Source organism: Squalius cephalus, assembly GCF_949319135.1.
Source record: "Squalius cephalus genome assembly, chromosome: 1".
Lineage (NCBI taxonomy): Eukaryota > Metazoa > Chordata > Actinopteri > Cypriniformes > Leuciscidae > Squalius > Squalius cephalus.
Window position 1 is genome coordinate 58,400,703 of NC_137122.1, and position 16,570 is coordinate 58,417,272.

Consider the following 16,570-nt stretch of genomic DNA (forward strand, 5'->3'; position numbering starts at 1 on the left):
CTTATGTTTAGTTACTTTATGCAGATTTGTTTATTTTTAACTTACGATAGAAGTGTTGACAACAGTGAATTCTATTACATAATAGCACACGTGTTAGCAGATATTAAGCAGACTGTCAACTAATACTCTAATGCCTGATAGTTGGCATGAAGTTGCAAAGTTACTTAGTCAACAGAATGGGACCATTAAAACAAATTGTTACCGAAATTCTAAATTGTAGTATTTTTGTTTGTGTATACTTTCCATTAACAAATCAATCTCCAAATGCTGTTTCAAACTCTTCTTACAAAAATTGTGCAAGTGAGAATGCAAACAATAATTATGGCCTCGCATTTACCGCAATACAATTGGCCCTGCTGTAATTTATTTCCTCGTTTCAAACCCGGAAGATGAAAAGAACCCATTCGAGGAGGAGCTGATACTACTAGCACTTCTCACGAGAGCTCACAGTGAAACCGAAAGCAGTCGATGACTGTAAAGACGCCATTTCGGAAGATAGAAAATCAGCAATCGCTTCACATGTGACAGTAAGTTCGTTAAACTTTGTATAGCTGTAATATCGATAGAGTATTTGTGTCTAAACAGACCTTATGACGAACTCAAACTCAAATAAATGATAAAGTTGAAAGTTATTTTCGTGATAGGCCTAACTTACTTCACGTCAACTGTAACACTGATTAATTGGCCGAAAATGGTTAAACTTACACTTATTCTTTTCTTTAGCAGGAGAATTTTAGTTTAATGTTGAAATACTTGGTTGGCTTTAAACTATTTTATTATTAAAATGATCGATAGCCTATTGTAATGTTCAGTGGCGCAGTGAGACTGGGGAAAGGAAGTGTAGTCGAGGGATAATCAACACATAAATAACATCATATTTTCTTAATGCGAGACGAAAAAATGGATTGTGAAAAACTGCTAGAGTTCAGCAGTGTCATTAAAGTGAAGGTGAATCCAGCGTTTAAACGAGGCTGCTGTGTTTGAAAGTGTCGCCGACATGTCGGACATGTTGCTCTACAAACAAACACTATTAAAGGTGCTGTATGTAGGATCCAGCGGCCTCTAGCGGTGATGTTTCAGATTGCAACAACAGCGCTCGTGCTCGTGCTCAAACGTTGTCCGACTGTATATATAAAACGGAGAGGCTCGGGAGCGCGCATTCACGTCACATCCGGTGGATTTCGCAGAAAATCCGAGTGCTAGTAGTGGGAAGTTCGGATCATTTTACTGACTCGGATCTTTGAGTCTCGTTCAGCAAAATGAACGAATCTTTTTTCGAGTCATTTCGTTCATTTCGTTCATTTCAGCAGAATATAATTAAAATTACATGTTAAATAGCCCAATACATATAGTACTTGTGAAAATGTTGATTACATTTGTAAAAAATAATAAGAAGAATTATAAGAAACTGAAATGTTTAATTAATTGATTAGTTGTTGAGTCTTAAGTTCAGGCTATTGCAGTTTTAGTTCATTTGACCTCACCTCCTGATCCGAGACGTTCTTTCTTTTGCAACTTCATATTTATCACGTTTGTTCTCCTCCTCTCGTGTTTTCGGGTTCGTGTCGAGACTTTAGTTGTCGACTCGTTTGTGTCTGACTCTGATCCGGGCCGGGCCGGGCCGGGCCGGGCCGTGTGACACAGGTCCGGTCCGGACTCCGGAAACAGAAATGATTAGTTCATCTCTCGAGTCTTCGGGTTCGAGTCCGAGTCTTTCGTTCTTCCTGTCAGTCCCATAGAGGCTATGCTGTCAGTACCGGAAACAGAAATGATTAGTTCATCTCTCGAGTCTCGAGTCTTCGGGTTCGAGTCCGAGTCTTTCGTTCTTCCTGTCAGTCCCATAGTCGTTCTTTTGTCACGTGACTTGTAACCGTATTGAACACTAATTCACAACCTTTTTACAAACAAGCGCGTAGTTATTTATTTTTTTTATATATTTTTTTTTACTCTTACAGTTACGTGATGCGTTTCTGTTCTCAAGATTATTTTCTATAACATTAAATGTGATATTTAAGAGTTGGTTAATACAAAGCTTTATCCATATAATATAGGGGAAACCACTTTGATGAGACTTGTATGTGGATTATAATTTTCAGTTAATTTCATAAACATATACAAATATGGGAAATATATTGACTATTCAAATCTAACTTCACAAATTCAAGTCAATTAGACTATTACTAATTTTATATCATCTGTATTTTATTTTTCTCTATTGAGTTGTTATATTATTTTGTTGTCCTTGTGTTATTAATGAATAAAAATCAGTTTAAAAAATTGAAATTAAGTGTTAGGCCTATGTATTTTGGATTCATGTATATTTTTGAGTCATTCACTATGTTTTTTGTCCATAATAAATCACCTAAAAACAGAACAGAAACGCATCACGTAACTGTAGAGTAAAACAAAAATAAAAAAATAACTACGCGCTTGTTTGTAAAAAGGTTGTGAATTAGTGTTCAATACGGTTACAAGTCACGTGACAAAAGAACGAAGGACTCAAACCCGAAGACTCGAGAGATGAACTAATCATTTCTGTTTCCGCTACTGACAGCATAGCCTCTATGGGACTGACAGGAAGAACGAAAGACTCGGACTCGAACCCGAAGACTCGAGAGATGAACTAATCATTTCTGTTTCCGTTACTGACAGCATAGCCTCTATGGGTCTGACAGGAAGAACGAAAGACTCGGACTCGAACCCGAAGACTCGAGACTCGAGAGATGAACTAATCATTTCTGTTTCCGTTACTGACAGCATAGCCTCTATGGGACTGACAGGAAGAATGAAAGACTCGGACTCGAACCCGAAGACTCGAGAGATGAACTAATCATTTCTGTTTCCGTTACTGACAGCATAGCCTCTATGGGTCTGACAGGAAGAACGAAAGACTCGGACCCGAACCCGAAGACTCGAGAGATGAACTAATCATTTCTGTTTCCGCTACTGACAGCATAGCCTCTATGGGACTGACAGGAAGAATGAAAGACTCGGACTCGAACCCGAAGACTCGAGAGATGAACTAATCATTTCTGTTTCCGTTACTGACAGCATAGCCTCTATGGGACTGACAGGAAGAACGAAAGACTCGGACTCGAACCCGAACCCGAAGACTCGAGAGATGAACTAATCATTTCTGTTTCCGCTACTGACAGCATAGCCTCTATGGGTCTGACAGGAAGAACGAAAGACTCGGACTCGAACCCGAAGACTCGAGAGATGAACTAATCATTTCTGTTTCCGCTACTGACAGCATAGCCTCTATGGGTCTGACAGGAAGAACGAAAGACTCGGACTCGAACCCGAAGACTCGAGACTCGAGAGATGAACTAATCATTTCTGTTTCTGTTACTGACAGCATAGCCTCTATGGGTCTGACAGGAAGAACGAAAGACTCGGACTCGAACCCGAAGACTCGAGACTCGAGAGATGAACTAATCATTTCTGTTTCCGCTACTGACAGCATAGCCTCTATGGGACTGACAGGAAGAACGAAAGACTCGGACTCGAACCCGAAGACTCGAGACTCGAGAGATGAACTAATCTTTTCTGTTTCCGCTACTGACAGCATAGCCTCTATGGGTCTGACAGGAAGAACGAAAGACTCGGACTCGAACCCGAAGACTCGAGAGATGAACTAATCATTTCTGTTTCCGTTACTGACAGCATAGCCTCTATGGGACTGACAGGAAGAACGAAAGACTCGGACTCGAACCCGAAGACTCGAGACTCGAGAGATGAACTAATCATTTCTGTTTCCGGTACTGACAGCATAGCCTCTATGGGACTGACAGGAAGAACGAAAGACTCGGACCCGAACCCGAAGACTCGAGAGATGAACTAATCATTTCTGTTTCCGTTACTGACAGCATAGCCTCTATGGGACTGACAGGAAGAACGAAAGACTCGGACTCGAACCCGAACCCGAAGACTCGAGAGATGAACTAATCATTTCTGTTTCCATTACTGACAGCATAGCCTCTATGGGTCTGACAGGAAGAACGAAAGACTCGGACTCAAACCCGAAGACTCGAGAGATGAACTAATCATTTCTGTTTCCGCTACTGACAGCATAGCCTCTATGGGTCTGACAGGAAGAACGAAAGACTCGGACTCGAACCCGAAGACTCGAGACTCGAGAGATGAACTAATCATTTCTGTTTCCGCTACTGACAGCATAGCCTCTATGGGACTGACAGGAAGAACGAAAGACTCGGACTCGAACCCGAAGACTCGAGACTCGAGAGATGAACTAATCTTTTCTGTTTCCGCTACTGACAGCATAGCCTCTATGGGTCTGACAGGAAGAACGAAAGACTCGGACCCGAACCCGAAGACTCGAGAGATGAACTAATCATTTCTGTTTCCGCTACTGACAGCATAGCCTCTATGGGACTGACAGGAAGAACGAAAGACTCGGACTCGAACCCGAAGACTCGAGAGATGAACTAATCATTTCTGTTTCCGTTACTGACAGCATAGCCTCTATGGGACTGACAGGAAGAACGAAAGACTCGGACTCGAACCCGAAGACTCGAGACTCGAGAGATGAACTAATCATTTCTGTTTCCGGTACTGACAGCATAGCCTCTATGGGACTGACAGGAAGAACGAAAGACTCGGACCCGAACCCGAAGACTCGAGAGATGAACTAATCATTTCTGTTTCCGCTACTGACAGCATAGCCTCTATGGGACTGACAGGAAGAACGAAAGACTCGGACTCGAACCCGAAGACTCGAGAGATGAACTAATCATTTCTGTTTCCGGTACTGACAGCATAGCCTCTATGGGACTGACAGGAAGAACGAAAGACTCGGACTCGAACCCGAAGACTCGAGACTCGAGAGATGAACTAATCATTTCTGTTTCCGGTACTGACAGCATAGCCTCTATGGGACTGACAGGAAGAACGAAAGACTCGGACCCGAACCCGAACTCGAGACTCGAAAGATGAACTAATCTTTTCTGCTTCCGGTACTGACAGCATAGCCTCTATGGGACTGACAGGAAGAACGAAAGACTCGGACTCGAACCCGAAGACTCGAGACTCGAGAGATGAACTAATCATTTCTGTTTCCGGTATTGACAGCATAGCCTCTATGGGACTGACAGGAAGAACGAAAGACTCGGACCCGAACCCGAACTCGAGACTCGAAAGATGAACTAATCTTTTCTGCTTCCGGTCAAGCAGACAGATCAGAGTCAGACACTGACGAGTCACTGACCCATATGTTGCGTAATGCGCATGCGCGGTCAACACAAAATGAACGAATCATTCTCCGAGACAACTCGGTAGTCCCGAGTCATATTAAAGATTTGTTCAAAATGAACGAATCGTTCATGAACGACACATCACTAAATCCGACCCGGAGACTTCACATAAAAATAGGAATACTGGCCTTCAGAGGTAATAGCAAAACACGAAAAGTGGATCATTGTAATGTGTGATTACAACCCCTTCACAGACGGGCAATAAAAAAAGGATTCATTTTATAAAAAAAAGTTACATACAGCACCTTTAACTGGAGAAAAACTGTTAAAGGAGAACTCCGGTCAATTTTAACATTGAGCTCATTTTTTTGTACATTTGGAGTGCTGTCAATACAGAGAACAACGACAAAAATCGGTGTTGCCAACACCGAGTTATTCTATTTTTAAAATGTGCACCCTGTTGACTTCAATGGGGCAAGTTTTAAACCTGCTTTTAGCCTCTTAACATCCTTGATGTGTCATTACAAGTGCACAGAAAATGTGAGTGATTCCTTCAGAGTGAACACGAGTGAATCTGACTGCAGTAGATGTGAAAGATATGTATAAAAATGATGTTATTTAAGCCAGCGCAAATACCTGTGTTTACATCCTGTTTTCGGTTGAAGTCCAAAGTAGTCGATTGCCGAGTTCACGCGCATAGGTTTAGTCAGAGCCATAGAGAGAAAGAGTTGCGACACTCCCATAGACCTCCGTTGTAAAAAATGGCGGCGCTTTTAACCGCCTACTTCCGGGATTTGAAGATCGGAATAGTTCCAAACACTGTCATTTGGGCGTTGGACACCATTCACTTACATTGCTGCGCGTTGAGTTGTTCCAGAGTTAAGTTGTTGAAATATCGACCTCTTTTGAATTGTCAACTGTCTATTTTGTATCAGAGGCCCTTTGCGATGCTTATACTGGTCTTCATTTGTACATGCACAGCGTAATTATTTATATTTTATGTTCTCAAGCACTGCAAGCAATTCTCAAGCACTGCCTGCTAGCTAGTTAGCTAGCGCGACTTCGTCAGCTAAGAGTTCGGTAATGAATCGCTGCTACCTTTTATAGCAACTTTTATTTAATTACATTTTTTGGGATATACTAACTTTTCATTATGTTTTATTGTCTTGAGTGAAGCGGCTTGTGAGAACAATGCTGGACCTCTAGGATTGTTATGGCCATCACCAGTCCTGTCTGTTTCATGGATCACCTGCCCCTGGTTTTTGTTTTTCTTGTTCACACACACACTCACACAAGCACACATTTTTGTTGTCTGTCATTGTTTAATAAAAATATTTTATTTGAAAACCTTCATTTGTATCAGCAATGCTTAAATTCGTTTTTAATCTGTTATAGTTTTGATAATGTGTATGGCTTAATATTAAAATAATATTCTTAGTCTTAACATGATAATGTTTCACGTTGTGGTCCTGGGGTGGCCACTTTCATCAGAAGAAGTGAGCTAGCTTCTAAGCGAATTCTGAACGGACCGCCACGGCAGACCTCTTTGCGTGATCACGAAGGTAGGCTAATGGCTGAATCAAAATTTATAAGCAAAATCACGGGAATCAATAGCCTAATACAGCCCAGTTGTGCTAAAATAAATATCACGAGACGTACATCATCAGATGAATGATATGGAAAAGTTAAGTTAGAGCCGCTAAAGCCAGTGTTACTACCCATGCGAACATGAACAATAAGCTTTTCCCTCCAAAAATATAGCCTAAAACTTGTCTCCAAATGCAAAACTGACATTAACAAAATGCAATAACAGCTGAAAAAGTACTTGGGTGTGTGTTTTATTTTATATTTACCGTTCAATAATGCAATCGCTGCTGTCTGTCCCATAGAAGAACATGACAGCCAGCGTATGTTTTGGAACTATTGGGGCTTACATGAACCACGTGACAGCCATAGCGGCGACATCAAAGAGTGTCGCAACTCTTTCTCTCTATGGCTCTGGGTTTAGTCAGAGAATCTGGTTTAGTTACCTATGATCACGCTCGTGAACTCGGCAATCGACTACTTTGGACTTCAACCGAAAACAGGATGTAAACACAGGTATTTGCGCTGGCTTAAATAACATCATTTTTATACATATCTTTCACATCTACTGCAGTCAGACTCACTCGTGTTCACTCTGAAGGAATCACTCACATTTTCTGTGCACTTGTAATGACACATCAAGGATGTTAAGAGGCTAAAAGCAGGTTTAAAACTTGCCCCATTGAAGTCAACAGGGTGCAAATTTTAAAAATAGGATAACTCGGTGTAGGCAACACCGATTTTTGTCGTTGTTCTCTGTATTGACAGCACTCCAAATGTACAAAAAAAATGGCATTTAATTAAAATGTGTCGAAATTCATTTGTGTTTTGTGCATGCTTTCTGTGTCAACATACAGGTCTGGAATCAAGTCTCTCATCAAGGAGGAAGAGAAGGAGCAAACTTTCTGTAAAATGAGTGTGTGTGAGGAGAGAGGAGGAGGAGAACCGTACCTGTAAAATGAGTGTGTGTGAGGAGAGAGAGGAGGAGAACCGTACCTGTAAAATGAGTGTGTGTGAGGAGAGAGAGGAGGAGAACCGGACCTGTAAAATGAGTGTGTGTGAGGAGAGAGAGGAGGAGACGCCTCTTCACACTCATAGAGCAGCATCTCCAGTATCCAGCTGTGTGTCCATGAAGAGTAACAACTCCATGCATGCACCCCCTAAATTCAGTGGTGGACCATCTTCAGGATTCAGCTGTGTGTCCATGCAGAGTAACAACTCCATGCATGCACCCCCTAAATTCAGTGATGCACCATCTTCAGGATTCAGCTGTGTGTCCATGAAGAGTAACAACTCCATGCATGCGCCCCCTAAATTCAGTGATGGACCATCTTCAGGATTCAGCTGTGTGTCCATGCAGAGTAACAACTCCATGCATGCACCCCCTAAATTCAGTGATGGACCATCTTCAGGATTCAGCTGTGTGTCCATGAAGAGTAACAACTCCATGCATGCACCCCCTAAATTCAGTGATGGACCATCTTCAGGATTCAGCTGTGTGTCCATGAAGAGTAACAACTCCATGCATGCACCCCCTAAATTCAGTGATGGACCATCTTCAGGATTCAGCTGTGTGTCCATGCAGAGTAACAACTCCATGCATGCACCCCCTAAATTCAGTGATGGACCATCTTCAGGATTCAGCTGTGTGTCCATGAAGAGTAACAACTCCATGCATGCACCCCCTAAATTCAGTGATGGACAATCTTCAGGATTCAGCTGTGTGTCCATGAAGAGTAACAACTCCATGCATGCACCCCCTAAATTCAGTGATGGACCATCTCCAGGATTCAGCTGTGTGTCCATGAAGAGTAACAACTCCATGCATGCACCCCCTAAATTCAGTGATGGACCTGCTATGACCATTGACCCTGTGTGAGTATCATAAAGTTCAGGGCCAGTCCGGACTCTGTTGGCGCCCTAGACAAGATATATTTTTTCCATTGCTCCCAGAACTACAACACTGCCAATAACTCACACATACACACAAACACATGTGTGCGTATGGTTGCACTAATAGTTATTAAAAATAATTGTAAAAAGGCTAAATAAAATATGTATCCAAATTGAACATATCTATAGATCAGGGGTAGCCAACATCGGTCCTGGATGTTTCAAGTCTCTAGGCCTTACGGTTTCTGCCCGATTAGTTTTTCGGCGGAATAATAATATTAATAATACAAATCTTAACAATTACAATAGGTTTTCAGCACTTCGTGCCTGAACCCCTAAAAAAAACATTCACAACAATAGCCATTATTTTCCAGTATCAGTTTCCGCAAGGCATTATGATTATATACAACAACATATACAACATATATCATCATCCATCATCATCTCGTATAGCACTGATTGTACAGTCTAATAGCAGTTGGTAAAAAGGACTTTCTAAATCACGCCTTGTGACAGCAGGGATGAATTAGTCTTGAGCTAAATGAACTCTCTATGGCTCAAACTGTTTCATGAAGGGTGTGACAATCATGATTCATTATAGAGACCATTTTATCAATCATTCTATCATGCCTAATCTCCTCTATTGTGAGTAACACAATCCCCACAGCAGAACCTGTTGTCTTCATGAGCTTGTTTAATTTGTTCTTTTCCTTTTCCAACAATCCTCCTCCCCAACAAATTACAGCATTCAAGATCACAGATGATACCACAGAATCGTAGAAGGTCTTTAGTGCCTGACATACTCCAAAGGATCTTAGTCGTCTTAACAGATGAATACGACTTTGACCCTTCTTATACACTTGCATCGTATTATCAGAACAATCCAGTTTTACTTATATGATGTTACAGTCTCAATTTCCGCCCCTCTATTATCTATATTATCTACTAAAATCAACCACAATTTCCTTCAATTTGCTAGCATTTAGCCTAAAACTGTTTATCTCACACCAATCCACAAAACTCTCGAATAGCTCCCAATACTCACCCTCATCACGGTCTGTTATACAGTCAACAATTGCTGAGTCATCAGAACATTTCCGCAGGTGACAGGTTTCAAAGTTGCACTGAAAGTCTGATATATAAAGAGTAAACAAAAAAGGAGCTAAAGCCTTTCCTTGAGGGACTCCAGTACTGCACTTCACTACTTGAGATACACAGTCATGCATTCTCACATACTGTGGTCTGTTTAGGAGATAGTCAGTTAACCAATTGACAATACTCTGATGTTCTCCATCATTCTCCATCTTACATTAAGTAGTGAAGGCTGTAGAGTATTAAATGCACTCGAGAAATCAAAGAATGTAATTCTGACGATGTTATCTAAATGAGTCTCTAAATGACTTAGTGATTTGTGTAAGAGATAAATAATTGCATCATCTACCCCAACCCCAGTTTTATAGGCAAACTGTAGTTTATCCTCAGCAGCATTCATTACCTGCTTAATATGGTTTAATACGAATCTCTCAAAGACCTTCATCAACTGCGCTGTTAAAGCAATTGGTCTGTAGTGTGAGAACTCCGAGGGGTTTGTTATCTTAGGCACTGCTACTGTACATGATGTCTTCCATAAAACAGCTTCTATCATTTCTTTTGCCTATTTAAATCCACACAGAGACTCTTTTTCTTGGCCTGACAGTGTATGTTTTTATTGAACATTGATGGGTCAACGCATTTTGATAAAATAAATAATTAAAGTGGTTTCTTTCGATTAAACATCGTATAAATGTAAAAGGGGCCTTTACCTAGAACCCAGAACTTTAGCAAAGTTTGTACTATTTTCTGTTTATTTTGATGAATAAATGAAATGCAATTTTGTCATTAAAATATTGCCTATTCATTTAAATTTTTAAAAACTAAAGATTCTGCAAGCTTTGAGATCCCATAAAAATATTTTACTGTAGTTACAATATTTTTGATAATTTATTATATGAAATTATTAATATAATAGTTTCCTTATAAATATGGGGGAACAAATGGAAAAGTCAGCCAGCTATTAATTATTGAATAGTTCTTTTAATTATTGTGCTTGTAGCGTCAACTTTAGGGCCAATTACCAAACTTCACATAATATTCAGAAAAACTGTTGCTTAAATTACCTTGAACAAAAGCGAAAATCGTTTACAAGACCTTTATCTCACAAATATATTCAATAAATGTAGCAATTCTCAACGGCGAATTAAATCAATAACATTTTAAAACCATGAAATATTCTATTAATTAAGCACAGAATCAACTTTGCGCTGCTGTCCATAATAACGCCAATAATCAGCCAAATGTCCATGTGAAAGGATGTTTAGGAAAGTTTTTGTGCCATCTAGTGGTTTAAAGGATAATAAAATCAAATGCAGCTTTTACCCCGGTGGCCTTTAGCCCTGTTGTACCCTACTATTAATAATGTTTTCTCTCTAAAACTAATGCAAATATTGCTCTATAAATTACAGAAGTATTTACAGGGTTAATTTAATGGAGCAGACAAATAATCTGCATGGAAACTATTTGAAATATTTCTTTTTATTTCTCATTATCAACAACAGGAAAAGAAAGAGAGCAGCTTCTCCAGTATCCAACTGTCTGACCATGAAGGCCACAAAATTCAGTGATGGAGCAGTGACCTCTGACCCTGTGTGAGTATCATCATGTAGGGTGAGAGACACATGAACAAAATGCACAAAGGTTCAGAAAATGTTACATTTCATATGGCTAAATTTCTTTAACAAGTATAACAATTAACAAGTGGAAGTCAAGATACAAAGAAAGGAATTGTTAAGTAGTGTTTTCTTATGCTTCTCTCTGCCATTTCTCTGTTAGACCTCCATTTACACAGGAATGAGTTTTGTTACATGTGTTGCATCAGTGTTATATTGACAATTATCCTTTAAATAAGTGATGCACCGAAATTATTAATTTTGATAAAAACTGAAACAAGAAAAGTCTGGTTAGGAATAAATAAAATGAGTGGTTCCCAATCTGGTTATCATGACAAATTGCTGGAGGTGCCACAAAATCTTTGCTCATTCCAGTATTTTAAATATATAAATCAGGGATGGAAATTAACTTTTTTGTTGGATACCAGCCACTCAATGTTTTTACCAGCCACTTTCTTGTTTTTAACCGACAATGTGTAACTGCATGTGAAAATTAATACTACAAGATCTACAATACTTAAGCAGTTTATTTAATCTCAAGTCTCAATGAAATACTGACATTTTCTCTTTCTCTCTTATATATATATTTCTCTTTTTTACCTGGATGTGGCATTTGAATGATTCGTGGTCTTTTATGGCTTCCAGTTTTAGGTTTTTAGTCCCAACAATGAAACTAGGGCTGGGCGATATGGACCAAAAGTCATATCCCGATTATTTAGGCTGAATATCGATATACGATATATATCCCAATATTTTTTCCGCAAAGTGAGAGCAAATGTTCAGTCAAAGTCAAAGCCAAATATGACATGTCACAAGTAGTTTTATTGAAACCGGCTATTTCCACACACACAAGTACTGTCCCCCTTTACTTAACATAAATTGTAAGAATATGACTAATAGTAAAGACTAGTACTAATAAATAAACATTAGGCCTATGCTAAAGCTATTAAATAGCAGTCCCAAACTAGTTTTTGTTAATACAATGTTGGTATGAGCCACTAGAGTCATTTAAAAATATAAAAAATAACACAAAGAAAAATAAAGTGGCATTTTGGGGTTAATATGGAAACGACAGTTACCATGGTGAATACACAATATTAACAATAACTGTGAATGAACCATGGAAACTGCTCCTGGTGAGTAGTATGAAAATCATCCCTGCATTACTTTTATTTTGTGTAATTTACAACGTAACGGCGTTGCATACTCGTAGTTTATTTTGCACTTTATAGTGAGGCGATACACAGCGCGCGCCGCCACATTTGAGCGTGCAATTGAAGAGTGTTCGCTACGAGAACAGGATAACGGCTGACGTGACAGGACAAGAAAGTCCGTTTTTCTGAGGTGAAAGACTTTATTTCAGCGTACACTTATGTCCTCTAAAAGTGTCCGCCGTCTGTGTGAAACAGTATATTTTTATTTACCCGCCACGGTGGCCGGTAGGTGAAGTGAGTTTACCCGCCACAACACAAAATCACCCGCATTTGGCTGGTGGCGGGTGCTAATTTCCATCCCTGATATAAATGTAAGTGTTTTGTAAGGATACTCTGATCGATCTCTCATAAATCAGCCAATAATAACTTCCTATGAATCGACTGATTGTCTCTAAACTTGTAATATTATGTTGATGACACAAATGCATGACTGCTCAAACCAGACAATGAAGCATATACATAAATCATTTATATAAAGAACTTTAAAAAAAAAAACAGGATCCACATCAGCTGATCAAGATTACAGGAAGTCTGTGATTTTTTTTTTTTTTTTTTTTTTTTTTTTTTTTTTTTCTAAAGGAAAGGTGTCAGGTTATTTAGACTTAAAATCTCTGATTTTTCAAATGCTTCACTTGTGGCAAAGGGGACATTAATGTGCAACAAGGAAATGCAGAAACAAGTTAAATTTGCAGTCTCTTTTCATCTGCCATCAGTCATCATTTACTTGTAAATTAATTACATGTAATCATTTAAGATAAAAACTGCTTTTTCTCCATGTCAGTGCTTCCGTGATATTTTAAAATAATGGTTTCTGGTTTAATCTTTATGCCAAAAATGTTAGGCTTCTGTCTTCTTTTCTTCTTTTTTTGAACATTTTGACTAATGAAAACTTGATGTCGTCTTATTTTAAATGTGGAGGTCATTATCTGCCCCCACATGCCTGATTTATAAGAGCTCCAAACCATGATTTCACAAAGACAAAATTTGGTCAATTCTACCTGAACTTTAATGGTTAAGTTTAGTTATATTTTTGGTTCATTATGAAACTGTAGCGGGACAGATTAGACTATGGTGGGCGGCCACAATCTAGTTAATGAATGGGAAACACTGATGGGTTAAAATATCATTGCTAGAACAGAACCTTGAGAAACTCCATGTGTGATATTAGGATGTCAGTTGGCCATAATAGATGGAAATTTGCCTGTAAGAGCAAACACTACTCATATGATATGATTTTCATATTAAACATATTGAATTATTTTCTTTATTTTCACAAATGTGTTTTCAGTGGTGTGAGAGCTGACCAGATCAGAGATATGTCCTGTCAGACCAGCACATCCTCCTCCTGTCAGAAACACATCAGTCATCATGACACAGAAGCAGCCCTGCAGCTCGACTCTCACCAGCCAGTGCATGATGATCTGCAGAGAGTCAAAGACCAGCACAAAACCAGCATGAAGAACAAGTATGAGAGCTTATTTGAGGGAATCAAACTACAGGAGAATCAGACCCTCCTGAACAGGATTTACACACAGCTGTACATCATAGAGGGAGAGAGTGAAGGGGTGAATGAAGAGCATGAGGTGTTACAGATGGAGAAAAGTTACAGGACCCTCCAAGACACTCCAATCAACTGCAATGACATATTTGATCCTTCACCTGAACTAGGATATGAGGAGAAGAGAAGAGAGAAGAAAGAAAAAATCAAGACAGTTCTTACTAAAGGCATCGCTGGAATTGGAAAAACCGTCTCTGTGCAGAAGTTCATTCTGGACTGGGCCGAGGGAAAAGCCAATCAGGGTGTAGATTTCATATTTGTGCTTCCATTTAGAGAGCTGAACTTGATTAAAGATCATCAGTACAGTCTTCACAGACTTCTGCTGGACTTTCATCCTGAACTTCATGATCTGGACCCAAAGATTTATGATGAATGTACAGTTGTGTTCATCTTTGATGGTCTGGATGAGAGCAGAATTACACCGATGTTTTCAGACAGTGAGAAAGTTTCTGATGTGACTGAGTCTTCATCAGTGGGTGTGTTGATGTCAAACCTCATGAAAGGAGATCTGCTTCCCTCTGCTCTCATCTGGATCACCACCAGACCAGCAGCAGCCAATCAGATCCCCTCAAAATACATCCAACGTGTGACAGAAATTCAGGGATTCAATGACCCTCAGAAGGAGGAATATTTCAGGAAGAGAATCAGTGATGAGGATCAAGCCAGCAGAATCATCTCACACATCAGAAGAGCAAGAAGCCTCCACATCATGTGTCACATACCCGTCTTCTGCTGGATATCAGCCACTGTGCTTCAAAACATCCTGAAACAAGATCTCAGTGCAGAAATGCCTCAAACTCTGACTGAAATGTACATACACTTCCTCCTCATTCAGACTAGCATGAGGAACAAGAAGTATGAAGAGAGAGATCCAGAGAAGCTCCTGCAGTCCAACAGAGAAGTGATTGTGAAACTTGCTGAACTGGCTTTCAATCAGTTGATGAAGGGCAATGTGATGTTCTATGAGGAGGACCTGATTGAGAGCGGCATAGACGTCACTGACGCCTCAGTGTATTCTGGGATTTGCACTGAGATCTTTAGGGAGGAATCTGTAATCTATCACAGGAAGGTTTACAGCTTTGTACATCTCAGCTTTCAGGAGTTTTTTGCAGCACTGTATGTGTTTCTCTGTTATTTACACAAGAACTGTGAAGTTCTGAAAATGTTCCTCACAGGAAAGTCCAGAACTCAGTCTGGGAATGTTTCTCTGGATGTGTTTCTGAAGGGAGCAATGAATAAAGCCTTGAGAAGTAAAAATGGACACCTGGATCTTTTCCTTCGATTCCTTCATGGCATCTCGCTGGAGTCCAATCAGAGGCTCTTACAGGATGTGCTGATTCACACAGAGAACAACCCAGAGAGCATCAAGAAAATAACCCAAAACCTCAAACGAGGTCAAAAAAACAATGTCAGCCCTGAAAGATGGATGAATCTGTCACACTGCATGATTGAGATGAAGAATAATTCTATTGTTGAAGAAATGCAGGCATTTTTAAAATCTGGAACAAATGACAAACGTCTTTCTCTTGCACAATGTTCAACTTTGGCAAACATGATCCTGATGTCAGAGGAGGTGATTGATGAGTTTGACCCTAAAAAGTACAAGATCATATCATCACAAGAGGGTCGAAGTAGACTGTTGCCTGCTCTGAGGAACTGCAGAAAAGCTTTGTGAGTGTGAAAATATGAACATAATATTAACTGAATTTAAAAAAATCAACATAAAACCCCCTTAATGATGGATTAAGTTGGTCTTGACACCTGCATGCCTTTTAATCAAATATCCTTTATTTTTTCAGTTTGGCAGACTGTAATCTCACAGATCAGGACTGTGAAATTGTGTCTTCAGCTCTACAATCATCAAACTCCCCCGTGAGAGAGCTGGACCTGAGTAACAATGACCTGCAGGATTCAAGAGTGAAGCTGCTATGTATTGGACTGAGGAGTCCAAACTGTCAACTCAATGTTCTGAGGTTTGTGTTTCACATTTATTAATTACAGTTTCTCAATTGTTTATATATTTAATTGAAACTTGAAAGGCAATCACCAACACTTAAAAACTCTAATGTACCAAATCCTTATACAAGGCTGCAAAATTGCCACTACAGTTCCTGCTTTATACTCAGTTTTCAGTTGTATATCATATTAAAAAACACACACAGTTCTCTGTATTAAGTACAACATTCAAAATTACTGTAAAATCTCTTTAATCTCTTTGGAAAGCAACATATTTCAAAATGCCAAGCTCTTTACACAAATACCCTCTCCTCACATGTGTAAACAGTAGTTGTCGAATTGTTCACTTAGAAATCAGAACTTTAGCACAGTTAAAGGGATGGTTCTGAGTAAAATCAACCTAGGGTCCTCTGCACCATGACATCGATCCAAACACCCCCCCAGAAG

The 16,570-nt window shown here is 39.6% G+C and overlaps 1 protein-coding gene across 3 annotated transcripts in view; it reads left to right on the plus strand.

Annotated features, from left to right (window-relative positions):
- The first annotated feature begins 445 nt into the window (after positions 1 to 445).
- Positions 446 to 16,570, plus strand: part of LOC307166749 (uncharacterized protein) — a 206,856-nt gene continuing 190,731 nt past the window's right edge. For all 3 annotated transcript variants that reach the window (XM_079885370.1, XM_079885371.1, XM_079885372.1), the window contains exons 1-5: positions 446 to 527; positions 7,655 to 8,672; positions 11,285 to 11,374; positions 13,898 to 15,838; positions 15,967 to 16,140. In XM_079885370.1, coding sequence (XP_079741496.1) covers positions 7,756 to 8,672; positions 11,285 to 11,374; positions 13,898 to 15,838; positions 15,967 to 16,140 — 3,122 coding nt within the window. In that variant the 5' untranslated portion in view covers positions 446 to 527; positions 7,655 to 7,755. The remainder of the gene's footprint in view (positions 528 to 7,654; positions 8,673 to 11,284; positions 11,375 to 13,897; positions 15,839 to 15,966; positions 16,141 to 16,570) is intronic.